General features: G+C 37.1%; 5 protein-coding genes and 1 pseudogene across 5 annotated transcripts; 3 read left to right on the top strand and 3 right to left on the bottom strand.

Annotated features, from left to right (window-relative positions):
• Positions 1-5,477: 5,477 nt before the first annotated feature.
• Positions 5,478-9,670, top strand: LOC107468555 (beta-xylosidase/alpha-L-arabinofuranosidase 1). Its single transcript, XM_016087862.3, has 7 exons — positions 5,478-6,206; positions 6,991-7,278; positions 7,385-7,554; positions 7,662-7,759; positions 7,838-8,188; positions 8,256-8,666; positions 8,925-9,670. Exons 1-7 carry the CDS (start codon positions 5,766-5,768, stop codon positions 9,494-9,496), a joined length of 2,331 nt encoding a protein of 776 aa, XP_015943348.1. The 5' UTR covers positions 5,478-5,765; the 3' UTR covers positions 9,497-9,670.
• On the bottom strand, positions 9,641-11,430 carry LOC107468558 (soyasaponin III rhamnosyltransferase). The gene has a single exon (XM_016087864.3). It carries the CDS (start codon positions 11,362-11,364, stop codon positions 9,928-9,930), a length of 1,437 nt encoding a protein of 478 aa, XP_015943350.1. The 5' UTR covers positions 11,365-11,430; the 3' UTR covers positions 9,641-9,927.
• Positions 11,431-12,569: 1,139 nt separating this feature from the next.
• LOC110272336 (soyasaponin III rhamnosyltransferase-like) lies at positions 12,570-14,194 on the bottom strand. The gene has a single exon (XM_021132560.2). It carries the CDS (start codon positions 14,108-14,110, stop codon positions 12,668-12,670), a length of 1,443 nt encoding a protein of 480 aa, XP_020988219.1. The 5' UTR covers positions 14,111-14,194; the 3' UTR covers positions 12,570-12,667.
• On the bottom strand, positions 14,022-15,803 carry LOC107468556 (7-deoxyloganetin glucosyltransferase-like; annotated as a pseudogene).
• A 960-nt stretch (positions 15,804-16,763) lies between these two features.
• Positions 16,764-18,124, top strand: LOC107468559 (syntaxin-related protein KNOLLE). Its single transcript, XM_016087865.3, has 2 exons — positions 16,764-16,857; positions 16,935-18,124. Exon 2 carries the CDS (start codon positions 16,945-16,947, stop codon positions 17,890-17,892), a length of 948 nt encoding a protein of 315 aa, XP_015943351.1. The 5' UTR covers positions 16,764-16,857; positions 16,935-16,944; the 3' UTR covers positions 17,893-18,124.
• Positions 18,125-23,710: 5,586 nt separating this feature from the next.
• LOC127742786 (proline-rich receptor-like protein kinase PERK2) lies at positions 23,711-24,393 on the top strand. Its single transcript, XM_052255527.1, has 2 exons — positions 23,711-23,818; positions 23,917-24,393. The coding sequence occupies exons 1-2, from the start codon at positions 23,711-23,713 to the stop codon at positions 24,391-24,393; spliced, it is 585 nt and encodes a 194-aa protein (XP_052111487.1).

Here is a 24,393-nt window from a genome sequence, read left to right on the forward strand (position 1 = left end):
ACTAACACCAACACCAACACCAACACCACCACCACCACCACCACAACAACAAACAACAAACAATCATCAATTAACAAACTTCTTCCATCAACAGCAAACAATTCAGAAATCAAGAAATTCAGAAATCAAGAAAACCAACACCTCAAAACCAACAATGATTCAACAAATCAAGAAGCAGAAGAAGCAGAAGATGAAGCAGCGAAGCAAGAAGCAGAGGCGGCGAGCAGCAGCGGTGAGGCGACAACCAGCAGCAGAGCGGAAGCCGACGACGACGAGGAGGTCACGGCGGCGACCTCCCTGTTTCTCCCCCCTTCTTTCTCTCTCCACACCCGGTAGCGTGGTGAGGACGACGGCGGCAGCGCGGCGAGGACGTGGTGGTGATGAAGACGCGGCGGCTCCAAGCCCGTGACCCCCTCACTCGCGATCCATCTCTCTTCGTGGTTCTGCTCACGATGGCACGACGCAAACGGCGAGATGGTGGCGACAAATGAAGCACGAACGGCGACAACAGGGTCTGAACAGCTACACATACCTGATAGAATGTGCACGACCCTGTCTTCCAGTAAACCAGAAGGGTATCATCGTCATTTATAAAAAGTTTACTTCTTAAAGGACGATTTTAAATTCAAAAGCGACTTTAAGGACGATTTTAAATCAAAATATACATCGGGGACGATTTCGATTCCGACCCTTAACGTAAGGGACCAAAACAATACTTATCCCTTTAAATTACTATATCGTTTAAAAATAGGAAAAATAATATGTAAATTAATATTAAATTTAAAAATTAATTTATAAAAAGTATTGTAAAAATTTTTTTAGTAATTTATATATGATTTAATATTATTATTTAATAATAAAAAAATAAAAAAGGTACACAGTTAAATATAGATAATAATTATATTTAATTATTATTTTATAATTCAATTTAGTAATGTTATGTATTAAATTTAATTGATTAAGCAGTTTACAATTTTGTTTAGTGACATATCAAAATTAAGAGTATATACCTATTTTGGTTCTCAAAGAATTTTAAACCAGACATTTTAGTCACCAACTAAAATTAATTACTCGAGTGGTCCCTAATAATTAATTCCGTCAGTCACTTAGGTCCTTGTCTCCGTCAACTCTAACGAAAGACAAAATGGTCCCTAAAAACTCAAACATGGGACAAAATGATCCCTGACAACTCTAACAAGGGACAAAATGATCCCTAAACGACACTATTATTCTCCAATTTTTATCATATCTCGCATAACCCTAACATTCATACTCTCCTTCTTCACCTTCACAGTCTTCTCTTCCATCTTTTCCTTCATCCTCTTTAACTCCAAGATTAAGCTATGGTGTAATTGTCACATGTGTCACACCTACCTCAACATGTCATGGACCACACACTTCCTAAATCTTTGTGACTGGTACATCCACCTCATCTGCACTTCACCCACCAAAAGCATCCACTTCCACGTCTTTGATAACATCACCCCAACTCCGACAACGTCCACGACATCCTCAAGATCAAATTCCACAACTACTCCAAGGACACGCCTTTCTCCACTCTCCGGCAAGCAATATAGATTGTTGAACATTAGGACATTACGAGAAGATTCTCCTTTGACATCATATGCAAATTCTCATTTGAAATAAACACCGAGTGCTTCATTCCTTCTTTCCTGAAGTCCAGGTTGGCAGACAGCTTTGACGTCGCATCCAAGCTATTACAACGAGCAATGTCGCCGTTGCCGCTCATATGGAAACTGAAGCGATTACTGAACATTAGTTCGGAGAAGAAGCTGAAGAAAGCGATCGGAGTTGTGTGCAATGTGGTTATGGAGATGTTAGGATAGAGGAGGAGGGAGATGGCAACGACGACGACGAGTCTTAACAAATTAAATCAGACTTGCTGTCTATGGGATCCATCGAAGACGACAACTAGTTGAGAGACATAGGCATTAGTTTCCTAAGTATGAATTGGTTGAGAACAAGTTGAGGATTTTTTTCTTGTGAACATTAAATTTATAGAGTGTGCATTGTATAGTTTGAAATTACAGTGTTAGACTGTAAGTGTTATGCAAGATATGATGAAAATTGGGAGAGAATAGTGTTGTTTCCTGTTGAGCCTAGTTTGATTTTGGGTTGATTAATGATGACAAACATTTAATTGGGTTGAAAAGCCCAATATTGTTTAATGTGTGTTTTATTGTGGCAGGCCCATTAATTCTCTCACAGACAAGCAATGCTACTTGTTTATTCCTTTGATGTTCCAAGCAAATGCACAAGCCCAATACTTCATCTTTATTACACCGTTCAGCAAAAAGCAAAGGCTATGCATTTGGTAAAAGAAAAAGGACAGCTGTCTACATCACAAGCAAAACAAGACAGCTAGAAAACAAAGGAAGCAACAATACAGCAAGGACAGGTGTGGCTCTACAAAAGCAAGAAAGGACACAAAGGCACACCCCACTAACCCAAGGACAATAGCAGAGCAACATTTTGTTGGTGGTTGAGCAAAACACAAATATGCAGAAGTAAGGAGCAGCTCCTCGTATGGCAAAGATCATGGAGCAGGATGCAAAAGAAGAGCATGCCAAGGAAGAAAGAAACTCTAAGGACAGCAGAGGTAGTGGTGGAGCTCCTCAGACAGCAGGAGAAGTGGAGCAGGTTGAAAAAAGGACTGCATGCCATCAAGGACCACTCCAACGGGCAGCAAGGAAAAACAAAGAGGATGAAGCTACAATGAAGCCAAAATGAAGATATAAAACAAGCTTCAATCCAACATATGAAGTTAAGAAAGAGAGCACACATATTCAGAGCACCATCTCTAACATAGGGCTGGAATCTCTTTCTTCTACTCAAGCTTAATTCTGATTTTACGTTATGTCTGTCTTGCGTTATTTTCTGTTTTGAAAAAGGCAATTATGTGAGGTTCAAAAGCCAAGAGAGAAAAGGCAAGAGTGATACAAAATAGCCACTGATTTCTGATGTAATTTGGGTGTATGAACTAGGATTAAGTTTCCCTTGCCAAGTTGGGTTAGCAATTGGTGAGAATTGAATCTGTGTAGATTTCCCTTCCAAATTGGGATAGCACTTTGGGGTTGCTAAACTTGGTGAAGAAAGCTTAGGGGTAGATACTAGTTGGATTAGGAATTAATTCAATAGTATTGGTGTATGTAATCTGAGAATTATAGTGAAAATTCCACCATGGTTTGTGGTGGAGACTGGACGTAGGATTCATGGCACTGAGAATCCGAACCAGGATACATGCTGGCCTCTTTCTCCTCTTCTTTGCTCTTTTAATGTTCTGCGTATGAGACAATTTTAAATAATCTCCTGCAACTTGAGCAACAGCAAAACAGAGTTTGAAACTTTAAGTTTTAAACTAACTTGATTCAACCCTCCTTCTCAAGTTCAACTAGAACCATCATTTTCGAACAGAGAAGATCAGGGACCATTTTGTCCACTGTTAGAGTTGTTAGGGACTATTTTGTCCTCCGTTAGAATTAACGGAGTAAAGGATCTAAGTGACTAACGGAGTTAATTGTTAGGGACCAATCGAGTAATTAATTTTAGTTGGAAACTAAAGTGTCCAATCTGAATTCTTTAAAGACCAAAATGGGTATATACTCCAAAATTAATTTAATTTTTGTAATGATTGATGCTAACATTATATAACTAATGAATATAATTACATAAAAAAAATACTATGAAATACAATTACATAATCATTTAGTATATACATTATAGCAAATTTAAAAAATAAAAATAAAAATAATAGTCAATAACCAAGTTCTAATTGTGTCAAAAAACACCAAAAGTGAAGAAAGAGAAAAAAAAGAAGTATAAAATTATGTGAGAAGAGATAAAAAAATATGTGAAGCGAATGTTAATTTATATAATAAAAATAAAAAAAAGTGATGAGTATGAAAGGAGAGAAAGAATTATATTTTAATTAAATTTATATTTATTAAAAAATTAATATTAACATTAAAAATAATAATGTAACTTACATAAAAAAATAAAAAATTAAAGTCAAACACTAATTTTATAATAAAGAATAACAAAAAATAAGAATCAGTAAATTTAATATGAGAAAATAAAATAAGTTTTATAATTCAATTATAGCGATTAAAAAAATAATGTAAAAAAATTCTATAATATTATATAAAAATAAATTATTATGAGAGAATAAAATACAATAAAAATTTTATAACATAATGTAAACATAAAAAATTATGCTACCTAAAATAAAATCTTATGTAATAATCTAAAATAAAATTAAATGTCTATGTATGATTGTAAAATTACCTTAAATTCTTTTTAATATATTATAAATAGATTGTGATAAATGTTGAACTATTTATTATTTTATTAATTTTGGTAATATGTAATTTAAAATAATTATATTAAGTAAAAATTAAAATTAGTAAAATAAAATATATAATAAAATATAAAATATATATTAAAAATAAATTAAATTATATATAATAATTAATTTTAGTAGTTAGTTTTAGTACGTAACAAATAATTTGTAGTGTATTGACAAAATCATAACTAGGGAACCAAAATGCTTAAGCTTAACAAAAACTCATCTTACCCTTGAATTATGGATTGACAAAAACATTTTCCCAATTTCGCCCATATTATTGCGCTTGATTCCGATTGGTTTGGTGATCGATTTCATTAATAATACAATTCGTGTGAGATACGATTGTTCTCAGCTCTCAGAAAATTTGTACCAATTAGAACTAAGAGGACCACTCAGAACTCGATGAATAAACATTGCATGACGGTTGATGTTGATCATTCATGATTGATGAAAAAACATTGCATTTTAATGACAAACCAGTGAACACAATTTGATACAATCGTTGTAGATATTACCACATACAGAATATCCCATCCATTTGCTTCATTTATTATACACTCCCCGAACTAAACAGTTAACTATCTAATCCATTCATGCCCGATTCGCTTTCTCCATGAAAATGACAACCTCATATTCATTTATTCTGATCAACCCTAAAAGCCTCACATCACAAGTCCAACTCATTCAGATTACCCCCCATCTAAGTAAGCTTCACATGATTCAATTGTGAACTCCTTTATAATTATGTTACATGTTATATAATACACACTTTTTCCATCATTTTCGTAATTAATCAATAAAACGATGTCTTCCTTTGATTTCACTCCTCAAAAAGTAGTAGCAGCCAGCCTAGCCGTCAAAGTCTTCAAGTGATTTACCGTATCAGGCAACTGTCACCATATTATAATTAATAAATTGAATTCTTTCTTTTATAAATTTCTTTATTAATCAAATTATTTCTTCCCGCTTTCTCTTTTAATCAATTTGATTATTTTTAAATTTTCTCTTATTCCTTTCTATTCTAAATTTTTTTTCTTACAATAGTGCTTGACTGATTATACTACTATATATAGACACAAAAATTAGAGCTCACTCATTGGATCAAATTACATAATAGGATTCTTTTTCAGTTGTTTTTCTTTTTGGCTCTCCGCCAAAAACAAACAAAACAACTGCATTCAAAGGAGGGGGGCTTCCTCCTCCTCCTCCTTCTCCTTCATCACCCATCACGGGTTGCTACAAAACAATGTGTTCTTAACACATCTTTAAACCTTTCCAAGTTCCATTTTTTATTACTTTTTATAGATACCAAACACACAAAAACATAACCCTTTTGCCAGTTCTTTTCTTTTCTTTAGAAATAACTAACTTGTTCCGTTTTGTGTTTTGAGTTTTTCATATGGGGTGTAACAACGAAAGCAGAGTACCGAAGGTCTCTGTTTTTCTCTGCATCTCATTGTGCTATGCAATTGTTTTGCTGAGTTCTGACAGAGTGGAAGGGCAAACAACATCTGCAGTTTTTGCATGCGATGTTTCAAAGGACCCTTCTTTGTCTGCTTATGGATTCTGCAACAAGTCATTGTCGGTGGAAGAGAGAGTAAGCGACCTTGTGAAGAGGCTCACACTGCAAGAGAAGATCGGGAACCTGGTGAATTCTGCTGTTGCCGTTAGCAGGCTTGGGATTCCCAAGTATGAATGGTGGTCTGAGGCTCTTCATGGCGTCTCCGACGTCGGCCCCGGCACACGTTTTTCCACTCTTGTTCCGGCAGCCACCAGTTTTCCCATGCCTATTCTCACAGCAGCTTCTTTCAACACTTCACTCTTTCAAGCCATTGGAAAAGTTAGTCGCTTTTCTCTTTTCTTCTTCTTTCTTCTCTTTTCTCAGTTTTTGGATAATGTTTGACTATACAAAAAATTGTTCAAGTTTTCAATAAATCTAATGCATTTGATAATTTGAAATTTTACCAGTAACGAATTTTATTTATGTTTTCTTAAATTTTTTTTCTGACAAAGACTTAAAATGCAGTTAAGTTTTTGTCAATGGAGTTGGTAGAGGTAGTTCTATTCTGAGGAATTTATTATATATTTCTGTTACAGTCATAATCATAATGCAGTTCATTACTTGGTTCAACGGTTTAGATAGAGGTGAACACCGAAAAAAGAAAAGAGAGTTCTTATTAAATTAGTGTTGTAAGTATGAAGATTTTGAAAAGCTGGGGAAAGGGATTGACTTTAGAGATTTATTTTTGTTTTTATTTTTTTTTAACATAAAGGTAAAAATGTCTGATTAGTCAGTACAATAATTAAATGAAACAAAACTTTAGGTGAGTTGCGGGTGTGAACTGCCACAATTTTGAAGTAGACTTCAGAGGCTTTCCAACTTGCAAATTGAAGCCAGAGTGAATAATATAGTTGTTGTTGATGCTGATTGATTACCAATTACATAATTTAAGAATTGAGTCAATTGACCACTAACTCAATTCTATTTTTCTCATAATACATTTATGAAGGAAAACACCAACTTTGCTTTTAACTTATCAAAAATCCAAAAAAGGAGTTCATGATATTTTGCTGCAAAATGGCCAACTTTTGTGGTGTTCATATTTCTTTTGTGGTCATTTTAGGTGGTTTCAACAGAAGCAAGGGCAATGTACAATGTGGGGTTGGCTGGATTAACATATTGGTCACCAAACATTAACATTTTCAGGGATCCGAGGTGGGGACGTGGACAAGAGACGCCAGGGGAGGACCCTTTGTTGAGTAGCAAATACGCCGTAGGATACGTTAAAGGTCTGCAACAAACTGATGATGGTGACCCCAACAAGCTCAAGGTTGCTGCTTGTTGCAAGCACTACACAGCCTATGATTTGGATAACTGGAAAGGCATTCAGCGTTACACTTTTAATGCTGTGGTAATTAATCTATACATTTGCCTGAAGTTTTCAAGTAGAAAGGTAGCTTGATTTGGATGTAGAGAATCATTTTCTTACCCTTTATTGAATTGTCAATTTCTTTTAGGTGACACAACAAGATTTGGATGACACATTTCAACCTCCATTTAAGAGTTGTGTAATTGATGGGAATGTGGCTAGTGTCATGTGTTCCTACAATCAGGTTAATGGAAAACCAACATGTGCTGATCCAGACCTACTTAAAGGGATCATCCGTGGCCAATGGAAATTAAATGGGTAACTTCAAATTCTACTATGGTTTCGATGATCATTTTTAATTTTACATCTTTGTTGTCCATGTTGTTCACAATCTAATGTGAACATGTGTGGTTATTCTTATTCAGATATATAGTTTCTGATTGTGATTCAGTAGAAGTGCTTTACAAAGATCAGCACTACACTAGCACTCCTGAAGAAGCTGCGGCCGAAACCATTCTAGCAGGTAACACACTATAATATGATTACATATTCATTGGATATTTCTGAATTACCAATAGATTATGGTTTGTTACTTTCACAGGATTGGATTTGGACTGTGGAAATTATCTTGGCCAATACACAGAAGGGGCTATCAAGCAAGGGCTCTTGAATGAATCAGCCATTGACAACGCTGTCACCAACAATTTCGCCATGTTGATGCGCCTTGGTTTCTTTGATGGTGATCCAAGCAAGCAACCTTATGGAAGCCTTGGTCCAACGGATGTCTGTACATCACAGAACCAGGAGCTAGCTCGCGAAGCTGCAAGGCAAGGGATTGTGTTGCTTAAAAATAGTCCAGGAGGGCTGCCTCTCGATGCCAAAGCCATTAAATCATTGGCAGTTATAGGGCCAAATGCTAATGCTACTAGGGTCATGATTGGAAACTATCAAGGTATCAAAACTTCCCAACTTATGCATATAATTTGGTAAACTTATCTAATTTGCTGCAAATTTTGCAGGCATCCCTTGCAACTATATATCACCTTTGCAAGGCCTAACAGCTTTGGTTCCTATAACCTATGCTCCGGGTTGTCCTGATGTGGCATGTTCAAATGCTGATCTAGATGATGCCACACAAATTGCAGCCTCTGCAGATGCAACTGTCATTGTAGTTGGTGCAAGTCTAGCCATAGAAGCAGAAAGTCTTGATAGAGTTAACATTCTTCTTCCTGGGCAGCAACAACTTCTAGTGAGTGCAGTTGCTAATGCATCCAAGGGACCTGTGATTCTTGCCATAATGTCTGGAGGGGGAATGGACGTGTCGTTTGCAAAATCAAATGATAAAATTGCCAGCATCTTGTGGGTTGGCTATCCCGGCGAAGCCGGTGGAGCAGCCATTGCTGATGTGATTTTTGGTTTTCATAATCCAAGTAGGCCACTTACACTCATCCCTTAAGGTGTGTTTGGTTTGCGTTTTCATTTTCTATTTTCATTTTCAGTGTTCTCTGTTTTCTGGATTTTGTAAAGGAAAAAGTAAAAACAGTGAAAACACTGTTTTCTGTATTCACCTCCTGTGAAAACAGAAAACACTGAAAATGAAAATGCAAACCAAACACACCCTTATATTGCAAAATTTCCATTTCGACAATAACACAAATTTGAGTCATCGATGATTTTCCTGGATGCAGGTGGAAGACTCCCAATGACGTGGTATCCTCAATCATATGTAGATAAGGTACCAATGACCAACATGAACATGAGAGCAGATCCTGCAACGGGTTACCCCGGTCGAACATATAGATTTTACAAAGGGGAAACTGTTTTCGCATTTGGAGATGGACTTAGCTTCTCAAGTATAGAGCATAGAATAGTGAAGGCGCCGCAGTTGGTTTCATTTCCATTAGCAGAAGATCATGTGTGTCGTTCCTTGGAATGCAAGTCTCTTGAAGTTGCTGATGAGCATTGTCAAAACTTGGCCTTTGATATTCACATTGGAGTCAAGAACATGGGGAAACTGAGTAGTAGCCATACAGTGTTATTGTTCCTTACACCACCTAATGTGCACAATGCACCTCAGAAACACTTGTTGAATTTTGAGAAAGTGCACTTGCCAGGGAAATCAGAAGCACTGGTAAGGTTCATGGTAGATGTTTGCAAGGATTTAAGCGTTGTTGATGAACTTGGCATTAGGAAAGTACCCTTAGGACAACATCTGCTTCATGTGGGAAATTTGAAGCATCAATTGAGTGTGAGGATTTGAAACAAGTCATCAAATCCTTTCCACTGATTTTTTCTTAATTTTTTTTCTCCTTTTTCATTGTTTGGTTTCCTTTGAAAAGAAGTTTTCTCAATAGGAGACCAGTTTGAGGTAACTGAAACAAATTTTACTGATTTGTACTATGTATTCACATCAAAATATTCAAGCTTTTTACTATTTATTCATAACATTTACATTAGCATTTCAACTCCAGTTAGTGGTTGGGAAATAACCAAACACTTTCATGCATGCTTACTAATTCACTCATTTGTTACTTCTAGTTTCATAGCCATGCCATGCATGAGGACGAGGAACCCAACACATTGGCAGGACTAAGCACTAACCAAAATGCATTGTTGCACATTTTATTCATTTAAAAAAGCAAACATCACAGTAGAAACAACAGTGAAGAAGAAAATGAGACTAATGGAGCTTCAATGGGAAGGTTTTCTGTACTTTTGAAGAACTGCAATGAAATCTTCAATGTAGTGATCATGAATCTCCTTGGAGCTGAAAATTTTCCCCATCTCTTTAGCATTCTCCCTGAAACTCTTCCCTTCCTCATCCACTATTGCCAATTTCAATGTCTTGGCCACTGACTCCCTTGTGAATGAACCGTCTTGCTCGTTTCTAGGCACCTCGATCGCCACCTTCTTTTCCACTAGCGCTCTTGAGAACAGAGCTTGGTCTAGCAAATATGGCAGAGTCACAAGAACATGCCCATAATGAATCTTCTCAATCACAGAACCCGAACCACAGTGACTCATGCATCCACCAATTGCTCCATGAGCCAAGATCTTAAGCTGAGGAGCCCATGTTTTCCAAACAACACCACGATCCTTGGTTCTGTCCTCAAAACCTTTAGGCAACTCAAGTGAACCTTCTTTGAGGTTCTTGAGAGCCCAAAAGAATGGCAAACCAGAAAGCTCAATGCCATAAGCCAGCTCAGTGAGATCCTCCTGGCTCAGCTTCAACTCGCTACCAAATCCAATGTAAACAACAGATGATGATCTTTGAGAATCTAACCATTCCTTGATTTGCACCCAGTCAGGATTGTTTTCTTCCTTCTCTTGGTCTGTTATCTGCATGGAGGGAGGGAGCAATCCAACCGGAACCACAGGAACATTGTACTTATCAGCAATATAGTCCAACCACTCTCCTTCAAGCTCTCTTGATGTTCTGAGGAGGAACAAGTCGCAACCGGAATAAGCTTTGTGGAGATCAAACTTGTCAATTTCCCCTGTCTTTTCATCCCTGGCAGACATAACGGCTCTTATGATCTCGAACATCTTGAAATGCATGGTTGTTTTGAAAGGAAGCCATGTTGGAGGGCTACACATGCTTTCAAGAGACTTATTCTTATCCTGCACATGCTTTGGAGGATCAAAGAAACCTTTGTTCCAAGCTGGAGTGATGTTGTAATGAGCACATGGAATGTTAAGTCTCTTGGCGATCGGCGGCAGCCACCCGGCGGCGAAGTCATACAAAATCCAATCAGGCTTTGAACGTTTGAGCAAGTCTTCTACAGGCCCTTGGAGGCCTACATAGGCTTGCTTGAGTTTGGATACCATGTTGCTGGGAATGTCCATGGTGCTCTCTGCACCTTCTGGAAGATTCTCTACTTGTGGTAGTGGAAGTTTGACAAGCTTGATCAATGGTTGTAAGGTCTTAGGTGGTTTTGGCATGCGATCAATGTTTTTTGGGCTGTTTATGAAGGTTACAGAGTGACCCTTTTGAGCAAGAATCTTAGCCAACTCGAAATATGGGTATATGTGTCCCATGGCAAGCCATGGAAGCATGGCAACGTGAAGAGGCCTATCGCTTTTGCCATTGCCATTGCCATTGCATGGAATTGCTGCACTTGAATCCATATTTGTGTGTGTGTGTGTGTCTTCTTTTCTTTTTTTTTGTGTGGGTTGCTATCATATGAGTTTTAGGTGGGGTTTAAGAAAGGTTCCATTCGGCCAAGTTTAATAAAAAAAATTTATCCATGTGTTCCTCGCAGCAAATATTCTTTCATTAATAAACCTACAAATAATTTACAAAAATGTTAAGTGCTTATTTATGTAATTTAACTTAATTTTAATGTGCCTTGGGTATTAAAAATGTTAAATGAACTATAAAATTAGTTGCTAAAATTAACTATCAATATATTTGTGTATAAATATATGTATGGTTTAAATATTTTTAATGTGTATGACTATTTTATATTTTAGTATATATTTTATATTAATGGTTGATTTTAATATATATATTCTATACTGGTAATTAATTTTAATGGGTGATTTTAGTATAAATTGAACGATTTATAATAAGTGATGCATGTTGTGTTACAGAGTTATTTTCTTTTTGGTCTTTAACAAAGTCCCAAAACGACATGCCACGAGATCCACGCTGCTAATATACTATTATGATCTCTACTCAAATTTACATCATCTTGTTAGATAGGAGACTCGAACCCGCAATTTTTTAATTGAGTATAAAAAAATTATATCATTTGAGCTATTATTCATTAGAAAATAAAATTCTAATTTAATTTGTACAAAAGATAAAATTGGAATTAATTAATTGAAATGAGGATATTTTAGATATAAAATGTTATTAAAGTTTCAGTCTCCATCTCTAAAAATTTTTTAGTCCCCTGTGCCCCTACTTTTTGGAGGTATTGAAATACTAACAAAAATTTTAGTATCAATCTCTGAACCAACAAACATGATACTGAGTCTCAATCTCTCAGTCTCTGTTTCAGTACCTCAAAACAAACGCTACCTAAATGTCATTATGACGTATCATATTCATTGAAACCTTTAACAATCTGGTGAGCACTTAACCAAATTTAAAAAAATTTTCTAGAATCTTTTAAAAGTAATGTTACATATTTAAGTTCTTTTATGAACCAAGTTAAATAATAATACTTAGAATAATGTTAACCGTAATTGATTTTTGTTATATTAGAACAATTTAGTTGAACTTAGTTAACAAAAAGACTTAAGAAAGATAGCATTATTCATCTTTTAAGGGGTGACTGTTTTCATCTTTTCCTTTCAAAACTATGCATAAATAACAAGCAACTCCATAATTTCAACATTTTTATTTCAGAACAAAAACCAGGTGAAATTGAACAGAAGGGAAATGACCTATTCCAGCTCAACTACACATGTTTTCTAGATCTCTCTATACAAACTTGTGATTGTGAAGGGAATCAATGAAGTCTACAATATAATGGTTATTAAGATCTTTATTACTGAACTTGTTGCCCATATCTTTAGCATTCTTCCTGTAAGCACTTCCTTCTTCATCCACCATAGCTAATCTCAATGCCTTGGCCACTGAGCTCCTTGTAAAGGACCCATCTTCCTCCTTCCTTGGTATCTCAATCCCCACTTTCTTCTCTTCCATCACTCTTGCATACAACCCTTGGTCTAGCAAGAATGGCAACATAACAAGAACATGTCCAAAATAAAGATTCTCTATCATTGAACCAGAACCACAGTGAGTCAAGCAACCTCCAACTGATCCATGGGCTAAGATTCTAGCCTGTGGTGCCCAAGTTTTCCAAACAATGCCGCGATCTTTGGTCCTATCTTCGAACCCATCCGGTAACTCAACAAGGCCCTTCTGAAGGTTCCTCAGAACCCAAAAGAAAGGCAAACCAGAATCCTCAATGCCAAGAGCCAATTCATGGAGATTCTCTTGGCTTAGCTTCACCTCACTCCCAAAAGCAATGTACACCACTGATGACCCTTTTTGTGTATCCAACCATGCCTTGATTTGAATCCAATCAGGGCTATCAATGTTAGTATTATCTTCTTTAGCATCGGATGCTTGCGGCGGAAGCAACCCCACAGGAACAACAGGCTTCTTGTAAAACTCAGCAAGATAATCCAACCACTCAGGTTCAAGATCTCTTGAGCTCCTTATCACAAACATGTCACAGGCAGAATTGGCTCTGTTGAGATCAAAAACAGGAGAAGCTCCCGTTTCGTTAACAGTGACATCTTCCATCAATTTCTTGACCTCATGAGGCCTTAAACCAATCTTGGTGGGAAAAGGGACCCATTTGGGAGGGCCATAGTAGTCTTCAGGCTTTGTTCTTGTAGCAGCATCAACATCACCACCCAATTGCTCCATTGGGGTGTCAAAGAAGCAAATGGTCCAGGCAGGACAAGGACTGAAATATGCACAGGGAATCTGAAGATTCCAACATATCTGTGGTAACCAACTAGCTGCAAAATCATAGAAAACCCAATCAGGGGTTTGGGCCTTGATTACCTGGGAAACTGAATCTTGGAGGGAATCAAAGGCTGTCTTGAGGTAATAGAGCTTGTTGGAGGGAATGTCCATGGTGGATTCCGCATCTTGATTGAGGTGGTTGGTGTCAATGAAGGGTGACAATGGAAGCTTGGTGAATTTGAGGAATGGGGAGAGGTGTGGTGGGAGTTTGGGGAGGCGATCTATGATTGATGGTGTGGATATGAGAGTTGAGAAGTGACCGTACTGTGCCAGAATCTTAGCGATCTCGAAACATGGATAAACATGTCCCATGGCTAGCCATGGGAGCATTGCAACGTGAAGTGGTTTCGCCATGCTTTTGGTTAGATCTGATGACTTCTCCATCTCTCTTTCAAGGAACCTTAACTTCTCTTGCCTTCCCCTCGTGCTGCATGTGCAAACATAAACCTATTATAAAATATAAACTACCAATTATTTATTTATTTATTTATTTATTATAAATAAAAAAGAAACTATGTTTTTCGTTGTTGTAAAATATAGTGTAACTCTTAAATCCATTAAGAATTAAACTTCATTGACCATTTTCTCCAAATTGAGAAAAGGAGGATCCATCAGTGTTTGCAGCTTGTTGTGACAAGTTCTTCCACTCCATTGCTCTTGTCTTTAACTGCTTACCCTTTTGACCCTCCAATAACTCCTTCACAAGCATCTCCACTTCATCCCTTTTCACATCATCACTATTCATCAACATTCCAAATCCCCATTCATCACAAACATATGAGAGGCACCCCATTGATTATGCTCTCAAGAGTGGAATTCCAACCACAGTGAGTAAGAAACCCTGCCACTATATGGTGCTTCAGAACTTGGTCCTGTGGACACCAACTCACCATTAACTCTCTCTCTTTGGTTTCTGATACAAAATCTTGTGGCACAATGGAGGCCTCATCTTCAACCAAAATCAGGCCTAATAACCCATAAGGACTTTTTCTTGCTATTTGCTAGTCCCCATGCCAATTGTTCAGGTTTCATTACAATGACACTACCAAAATTCACATACAGAATTGAATTTTGTTCCTGTGAATCTAACCATTTAAGGCACTCAGACTCTTCTTTCCACAGATTACACTTGTTTGACTCAAATTTGGTCTCTGAAGTAGTTTGATGATGATCAAGGAGCAACTCCATTGGTCCAATGGTGTAGAGCTTTGGAAACATTGTGGAGAGTGCAATCAGCACATCAGTCTCCAAGGCATCAAATGTTGGTAGGAGAATAGCTGAAGTTCTTGAAGCTGCTTCGATTTGTTCCACCACAAAGTCCAAAAGCTTGTCATTTGGATCTGTGGTGTGATAGATTCCAGGAAGGTCCCTTAGAGATATGTTCTTCATGCCAGGGATCCAGTCTATGATGGTTTCTAAGTCCCCGTTTGTTAGATACTTTGCATCTACAAATAAATCACATACTAATTAGAGTAAATAAAGTACTAACCAATAATCTGTGTAATCTTATAACAACTTTATAAGATTACAAATATATTTATGTACCTTTAAGTGGTGTTAGGCCTCTTTGCATGAGATTCATGCATTGTGTAAAGCACATGAAAGCACATGCACTATGAGTCCAAAAGAGTACATTAGGCAAACCAAATTGCTGAGAAGCCTTCAGAGTGAAGGTCATGATACCATCCGAGATTATGCAAGTCACTGGAGGAGAATCAGAAGCAGCATTGAGTTTTGAGATAAGGTTGGAGAATGGAATGAAGCAGTTCTTGCTGGTAGAGTCACAAAGTGCAGGGATGCTTCATTGCTTTGAGTTGCATCCATGTTAGAGGGAGGAGGTAGGCCATCTGGGATGGTCTCAAAATTGAAGCTTGGAATGGCATTGAGAGCATTGGAGCCTCTGGATTTGAGGAGGCGCAAGTGGTTGAACTCTGTTGACAAAGGTTATGTGGAAGCCTTTGGTGTGAAGGATCTTTGCTGGTTTGAGGAATGGATTTATGTGACCTTGTGATGGAAATGGTACCATAACAGAATGTGGCTTCTTCATCTTAAGTGTGTCACACAGTTCATCAAACTCTTTGAATTGCACTGATTATTAAAGGCAAGAGATTAAGGATGGAAAACAACACAACATAAATAGAAAGGTTAAAGTTTCAAGTCACCTTCATCATGAATTTGAGTGTGTCGGTGGATATATGTGTCACCTTTCTGCTGGAAACATTTGAGCCACATATGCTATATCTATATGCATTGAACTTTGGTAAAATGTGTTTCTTACAGTAATAGCAGAACAGAAGGCTTTAAATTTCATATATTTTTCGCCTTTCAGGTCAAACCATTAATCTTGGTTGATAATGTAACAAAAATGATGTGAGCAAGAAGGCTATTAAAGTCAACATAAGAATTAAGAGCTTTGTTTTAAAAGATTTTATGATATCAAAATTGAACTTCAGTCTCATTCTTAAATTTCGCACAGCTTTATCAATATGACATTTTGTTTATAGGACATATCGTTTTTCCTATCCTCATTTTTGCACTTTGAATAAGAGTAATGAAGGTATGATTTGAGAAAAAGAAGGTGAGACCCACATCTTTGTTCATAAATTGTCCAAAAGATTGAAATAGTGAAAACATCTTACTCTTAATTCATCCAATTCCAAATAAGTGTCCAATTTTAATTATACATATAGATTAAGAAAATAAAAAATATCTTAATTGTAAATAAGTTAAATTACTTATAATATTATTATTATTAGGGAAATAAAAATAATATCGCCTGTAAACTAAAAAAGAAATCAAACTTTTAGAATGGACATTGAGTATTATAATGTTAAAATATTTATGGCGTAGTTTAATTTATAGAACTTAATTAGGCGAGATCTAATTAACAAGTGGGAGTTAAGACTTAAGCGCATAGAACACAAGTTAAACTGGGGATAAAAAAGGAAATAAAATACAACATTTGAAGAAAGAAAAAAATGTAGCCGTTGAATTGGGCAACGGCTCTATTATTTCCTTATTAAACTATCTGTTACACTTTTGAACTCATAAAACACCCTTCACTTCTTCTTCTTCTTCAACAAACACACAGACATAACTTACCTTGCTACATTTCGTGCTTCAAATCTTAGGTATGTTTGTTTCAACTCACAATTTCGCCAACCTAAATTGTTGCAGAGAGTTCTGATTGGTGTTTGTGTTGTTGCAGGGAATCGAAAATGAACGACCTAATGACCAAGTCATTCACGAGCTACGTGGATCTGAAGAAAGCGGCAATGAAAGACGAATTGGACTTGGAAGCAGGGCAGGGAGTGGAGCTGAGCTCTTCCACCACTCACATGGACACGGACATGGGCCTGTTCTTGGAGGAAGCCGAGAAGGTGAAGACGGAAATGGCGAGCCTCCGCGAGATACTCGAGAGGCTCCAACAGGCCAACGAGGAGGGAAAATCACTCCACAAGCCCGACGCTCTGAAATCTCTAAGGACAAGAATCAATTCCGACATTGTGACGCTTCTGAAGAAGGCCCGGGCCATTAGAGCCCATCTGGAAGACATGGACAAAGCCAACTCCGCAAACAGGAGGCTCTCGGGACTCAAGGACGGGACCACAACCGCCATCTACCGCACTCGGATCGCGGTCACGAACGGGCTCCGGAAGAAGCTGAAGGAGCTGATGATGGAGTTCCAGGGGCTGAGGCAGAGGATGATGACAGAGTACAAGGAGACTGTTGGAAGAAGGTACTTCACGGTGACCGGTGAGTACCCGGACGAAGAGGTGATCGAGAAGATCATTTCGAATGGCGAGGAAGAGGAGTTCTTGGGGAAGGCGATTGGGGAGCATGGGAGGGGGAAAGTGATGGAAACGGTGGTTGAGATTCAGGACAGGCACGATGCGGCGAAAGAGATCGAGAAGAGCTTGCTTGAGTTGCATCAGGTGTTCTTGGACATGGCGGTTATGGTGGAGGCTCAAGGGGAGAAGATGGATGACATTGAGCACCACGTGATCCATGCTTCTCACTATGTTAAGGATGCTAACAACGAACTTGTGAGCGCTAAAAAGTACCAGAGGAACAGTAGGAAGTGGCTCTGCATTGGGATCATTATTCTTCTCATCCTCATCCTTGTTATTGTCATTCCCATCGCCACCAGTTTCAGTAGCTCTTGAAGGGATCAACATTTCTCATGATTCTTGGTTTCTAGTTGCTGCAGAGTTGTACCCTACGACTCTCCTCCTTGTTTTCTGCCATTTGTTCAAGAGTTAAATCAACATTTGTTCATGTATTATGCTCATATCAGCTGAAATTAAGTTAGCCCCTTTTCTGAATGTTGTGAATGCTACCAACTATGTTCTTAAATTCTTAAATTGTTACTACTTTGCTGGTCTTTTAGATTCTTAAGCGCTGATATTGTTTTTGTCCTAATTCAAAGAATTCTTTGGATATGCAAATTTTTGGTAAGTTTTGGGGGAGAAGAATTCATAGATAGATACTTATAGAAAATTACTCTTGTCTTCTAAAGTAGGCCTTGTGTCTGTTCTAGTGCATATTCAAAACAGTGTGAATTGAAAGGCTTGCCTTGCCTTGAACAATGTTAGATCAGCTTAAATTGCCATACTTGGATTTATTATTATGCCTGTGAATTTTGAGAGGCTTAGTTTGCACAATAATGTTGCAAGTATAATAATAATTTCGTGTAAAGTACCAAAAACCTAGTGACATATTACCTTCATTATCATCATTCATAGGCAACTTCTTGTTTATTTGTTTGACCAAATTTGTCTTGGAAAAAGATAGCATCAATATCCTTCAAACTATGCTATTTATCTTTATTCATAGATTTTATTTTTCTTAAAAATACCCTTGTCATTTTGTTAAATTAAAAATTTATAAATGTCTGTTATTTAACCTACTGTAACGGTATCTTTTAAAAGCAAACCTAGTGATTATAGTAAATTTTTATATCATTAATGAGTATTTGTCTCTCTTTTTTCTTGCATAATAACTTCTAATACAAGGCAACAAGAGTTTTTCAACTACAATGATGTTATTTCCTCACTTTATATTAACTTTTTTTTAATCGATTTGGATGCTCTAAATTTTAAATTTTACCTTAGAAGATAAATTATGATCTATTACCATTTATTTTATAAATAGAATCAAGAGAAAGTATGAGAGAAAATATTTAATGGTAAAAAATCTCACTTTATCCTCTAGAGTGAAAATCTAAAATTTAGAGGATTCAAATTCCTTTTTAATTGTTTTGAAAATTTAATGAACCCTCAAAAGCTAATATTATAAATTTTGTGTTCATAATTTTTTGAATAATTAAAAATAATAGATATATTTTTATTTTATAATTAGTTACAAAATAATCTATATAAATGTTAAAACAAAAAATTATATGATAATAAATTCTATGATAATAATTATAACAAAAATTAATTTAGCAATTTATATTTTATACATATTGAAGTAAGTAAATATTTGAATTTATAAATTTGATCTTATGCCAAAGTTAAAAGTAATTTAAGAGATTTCTGACAATTTTGTATGAGAGATTATGAGATCGATAAAGTAATATTGTAATATTAGTAAGAGTGTTGTTGATTATATATAAGTAGACCATAATAATACGCAATTTGAATATTAATAACTGAAAAAAATTATTATTATTATTACAATTTTAATATAGATGTTAATTGTATTAACCGTTACTTTATAATTAAAATGCTTAATGATTCAGAGTAAGGAAAAACTATCATTTGTACCTATAAACTTTGTGAACGCGGACAAAAGTATCCATAGAAGAAGAAAAGTGACTTTGTAACCATGAAAGACCGGATCCATCTGTCGATAGTACCCGAACGTCATTAAAATGTTAGCTCCGTTAACTTAAAGGCCAACATGGCACGTTAAGTACTTACCTGACTTTTGATTTTTAATTTTTAATTTTTTAAGAACCTTCTAGGTAGATATAGAAGAGAGAAAGAGAAACGTTAGAGGTACTTTGCGCCATTCCATCTTCTTCCTCACCACCTTTCTGCATGTCCTAGCAGAAAGAGAGAGAGAGACTTGAACCATGTACTGAACCCTACGCCACCAACCAATCCGCCCAACCGCCTCCGTCCACCCGAAACGACCACCGGCGACCAGCATCGCCCAATCCTTCTTCCCTTTTCTTCTCTATTTCCCCATTTCTTCCCTCCTTTGCGCGAAGTCACACTGTCTCTGCGCAAACAGCCCCTGCTACGCATCTTCCACTTCGGCGAGCAACCAACGGCGGCGAACTTTTGTGCCGCTGCGACCACCACTCCTCCGCCTCGCCCACTTTCTTCGTCATTCCCTCTCATCAACGCAGGTTCCATTCTCTTCCCCTGCTTCCCTGACTTTCTTTTCTTTATTTTTATTGCTTTTTCATTCTGTTTTAGTGATCTGATTAGGTTAAGTTATATGATTTCTGTGTTTTGGACTGAATGTGTTTGCTGTGGCTGTATTTTCTAGGTTGTTTGATGCCTACATCGGACTAAACATGCTGTCTGAATTTGCTGCACACCACATGCTCGATATATCGCCTGAATGGAGTCTTTGATTTAAACCTTATGTCTGATCAGCATAGGGCTTAAATTTTGTTTTCATTAGGCATTTTAATTCACAAATATGCAGTTTTCTGAACTTCTTGATGATGATTGTGATTAAACTTTGGTTATGCGCTAGTTGAATTTCCTTGTTGAACACCAAATTGGTGAATTTGTTTGGTTAATTTATGCAGATTTTAGCTCTTAATCATATTTTTTGTGAAATTTGTAGCAGTGCATACCATGTTTTGTTTAGTGAATTTCTGAGTTGCTTACTCATGTGTTCTTAAACATAAATGAGCATATACAATAGTAGGCGTATTGATATGGAATGTTCATTTTTTTATGTTTATTCATGTCTTAATGTTGAAAAAAATTAGGTGTTGGATAATGTTATAAACTGATTATATTTATTGATGGTTCATTCAATTTTTGATGATTTATTCATTTGGGTGTTAGGTAATATTAGAAGATATGAATTTTTTTTGTTATTGACAGAAATGGCTACAACGACGCATATCACGTTAGTAATACACCATAGAGGTAGACTTGAAAGGGGGTCGGATGGCAAGTTGTGTTATGCAGAAGGTGAAATTAATGAGGTGGAGAGAGTTAACGTGGATACTCTGAATGGCTTCTTCATTAGTGACCTACTGAAAGACATTGGTATCCAATCATCTCCGATTTCTACTGGCGACAGCCTAGAATGGAAATTGAGGGTGGTTTGAGGCTTCTGCGACTTGACATGGATGTTGTTAAGATGTATGAAGCTGCTATGGAGAATGGACATAAGATTGAATTATACACAGAGCATCCCATTAGCCAAGCAGATGTTATAGATACAAATGAAGAAGCTGGTGTAGAAGCACCTGGTGAGGTTAATGTTACTCCATTAAGGAGGAGGAGGAAAGTTTGTGTTAGGAGGACTCCAACCCCAAAGAAGGCAAAAGGTCCTAGAAGAATTCTTCAACTGGAAGGGGGTACAAACTGAAGCCTAAATTACAGAGGAGACCCATGGTACAGAAAAGGCCCAAGCAGATGCCAACCCAAATCCATCAGTTCCAGTTACACCAAACACAGTTCCTGTATCTAAAGAATTTGCTACACCAAACACAGTTCCAGCAACATCTATTCCTCTTGATCATGAAAATTTGGGAGACATATCTGTCCAGTTTAACATTGACAAGAAAGCTGTAAGAAAGTTCAATATTAACCTTGGAAGAAGTATTTTTTCCCAAGGATTGATTCAACAAGATGCAAAGCTATTTGCTATGATGAAAACTGCCCGTGACAAATTTACTGTGCCAAGAGGTCATATCTGGTGAGTTATCAAGTCAAAACCTTTGTGAATGAGCATACTTGCCCACGAAACTTACATTGTAAATCTGCTAATGAAAAATGGGTAGTTGATGAGTTGGAAGACAGAATAAGAAATCAACCTAATATGAGAGTAAAGGATGCTGAGAACTACTTCAGAACTGAGTTTGATGTGCTTATTGTAAACGAAAGAAAAATTTATAGGTCAATGGCAACAGCAAGAAAAAAGATTGAGGGTTCCGAGGCTGCACAATATCTTAGGCTTCGTGACTACTCCAATGAGACACTGAAAACAAATCCAGGAAGTACAATAAGGATACACACGTCTCTTATGCCTAGGTTGGAGAGTTTCTTATTTAAGAGAATTTATGTTTGTCTGAATGTATGCAAGAGAGGATTCGTTGAGGGTTGTCGACCTTTTATAGGACTAGATGGCACATTTCTAAGAGGATACTATGGAGGCCAATTACTTACTGCTATTGGAGCCGATGCAAATAATCATATCTTCCCAATAGCATATGCAATTATTGAGTTAGAGAACATGGACAATTGGAAATGGTTCTTGGAGCTCCTACAGGATGATGTCAGTGACCATGCAGCAAATGGCTTTAACCTGATGTCGGACATGCAAAAGGTAAATATATTGTATTTATTCGAAACTGTTTTAACTGAGTAATTGATTAAAGCTTAGTCAGGTTAATTGGTTGTTGTTATTCGCTAAACTCAGTCATAATTCTATTTTAATTGATCTGATTTTAGTTTAGTTGGTTCAATTGATGGCATTTAGTATTCTTTGTCTGATATGTATACATTTTAATTGATCTGATTTCAGTTTAGTTGGTCCAATTGATGGCATTTAGTAGTCTTTGTCTGATTTGTATACATTTTAATTGATCTGATTTCAGTACCAAATTTTAGTCTAAATCTCACTTAGTAAAAGGCTTTATTTATATGTATTCAGTACTCTTGCTCATTCATCTATTCCATGGACAGGGACTAATTCCAGCAGTAAAGGATATCATGCCAGGTGCACATCACAGATTCTGCGCCATGCATATCTATCAGAACTTTCAAAAATAATGGCCAGACTTGGAAATGAAGGCTGCAATATGGGCATGCACAAAGGCTACTACACCACAAGAATTTGAGGCTACAATGGGGAGGGTCAAGAGAATAAACCAGCATGCTTGGGAGTATCTTAACAAAATTCCACCGCAACAGTAGTCAAGGTCTCACTTCAGTGAGTACCCTAAGGTGGACTTCTATACAAATAACAACTGCGAGACCTTCAATAGCAAAATTAAAAAGATGCGAGAAAAGCCAATTATTACAATGTTAGAGGAAGTGAGAGGTTATGTCATGAGGATTTTGGCAAGAAAAAAGAAGGTACTTGTTGGATATCATGGTAGAATAAACCTTGTGCAACAAAGCCGTTTGGAAAGGGAGAAAAAAGAGAGCAACTATTGGAGGTCCATTCCCTCCGATGATGAAGATGGGTATGTCTATGAGGTTCAAAGGTTACCTGTGAAGGTGAGTGTAGACTTAGGGAGAAGGACCTATTCATGCAGGTTATGGCAGCTTACTGGACTTCCATGTAGGCATGCCTGTACTGCCATTGCATACCAAAATTGCAGGGCCGAGGACTTTGCTCACAACTGGCTTACTATGGGAGCATACAACCTAGCATATCAGTGGACAGTTCAACCTGTCCCAAGATATGAATACTGGGAGAAGGGAAATCACTATCCATTATTGCTTCTGTGTATAGGAAACCTATTGGGAGACCTACTAAAAAGAGAGACAGTCGTAGAGATGGTCCTAGAGAGAATCCTGATCCCCATAAAGCAAAGAGAAGATATGGCCCCATTAAATGTAAATATTGTCTGAAGGTATAACTTAACATTCAATGTTTCCTTCGTTTACTTGTGCATATTGATTGGCTTATAAAAAAATTAAAATTGCAATTATTGCTGCTGTGGTCTCAGACTGGTCATAATAGCAGAGGATGTGACAAGAAGAAAGAAGCTATAGCTAGCGAAGGAGCTGCAGTAGGTAATGGCAGCATCAGGGTGCAGCAGTAACAACTGAAGGTATGGCTGTTGATGATCTTGATGAGGATGCTGCCAGAGAGCAAGAGATTTATTGGGAAGAGACTTTGGAGGCAGCAGATGCTGAAGCATCAGCTTTAGATTCACCCAATGTAAGTTATTTATATGCACTATCTTCTTCTACTTATTGGCATGAAGATAAATTTATCTTGCATTAAACATTTGACTTAATGCAATTACCCATTTATAGGTGAATGTTGACGATCTGAACTGTGTGAATTCTTCTGAAGAACATATGGCAGTAAGACCTCCACCTTCTAACTCCTCAACTGCATATGTGCCACTTAGACCTATCATGAATCCAACCATGTCCAAGAGACCAATTAGGAGGAGAAACGTTAAGAGGCCACCACCGTCACAACCTTCTCCACTCAGACCTGCCCCACCACAACCTACTCCCATAATGCCTACCACACCACAACCTTCTGTTGTTAGGCCTACATCACCAACTAACCAACCTCCTCCAAAAGTTATCAGACAAACAATGCATGGTGCAAGTCGAGGGACGACTACAAGATTTATGCGATTCATGCCAACTCCACCATCCACAATTCAAACAGCAGGCAAATGGCCAGCACCTGGAATCTGCCCACCACCAGAAGCATCTTCAAGTAGCAACAACAACGGAGTTTCTAGTGGCAGCAGCAACTCCACACCCAACAAATAG

Source organism: Arachis duranensis, chromosome 10, assembly GCF_000817695.3.
Source record: "Arachis duranensis cultivar V14167 chromosome 10, aradu.V14167.gnm2.J7QH, whole genome shotgun sequence".
Classification (NCBI taxonomy): domain Eukaryota; kingdom Viridiplantae; phylum Streptophyta; class Magnoliopsida; order Fabales; family Fabaceae; genus Arachis; species Arachis duranensis.

Bases quoted from the DNA above. Each gene is read 5' to 3' on its own strand.
- LOC107468555 (XM_016087862.3), top strand. From the start codon at position 5,766: ATGGGGTGTAACAACGAAAGCAGAGTACCGAAGGTCTCTGTTTTTCTC. The intron at 8,189-8,255 runs GTATCAAAACTT...CAAATTTTGCAG, and splicing joins CATGATTGGAAACTATCAAG to GCATCCCTTGCAACTATATA. The intron at 8,667-8,924 runs GTAGGCCACTTA...TCCTGGATGCAG, and splicing joins TTTTGGTTTTCATAATCCAA to GTGGAAGACTCCCAATGACG.
- LOC107468558 (XM_016087864.3), bottom strand. From the start codon at position 11,364: ATGGATTCAAGTGCAGCAATTCCATGCAATGGCAATGGCAATGGCAAA.
- LOC110272336 (XM_021132560.2), bottom strand. From the start codon at position 14,110: ATGGAGAAGTCATCAGATCTAACCAAAAGCATGGCGAAACCACTTCAC.
- LOC107468559 (XM_016087865.3), top strand. From the start codon at position 16,945: ATGAACGACCTAATGACCAAGTCATTCACGAGCTACGTGGATCTGAAG.
- LOC127742786 (XM_052255527.1), top strand. From the start codon at position 23,711: ATGGCTGTTGATGATCTTGATGAGGATGCTGCCAGAGAGCAAGAGATT. The intron at 23,819-23,916 runs GTAAGTTATTTA...ACCCATTTATAG, and splicing joins CAGCTTTAGATTCACCCAAT to GTGAATGTTGACGATCTGAA.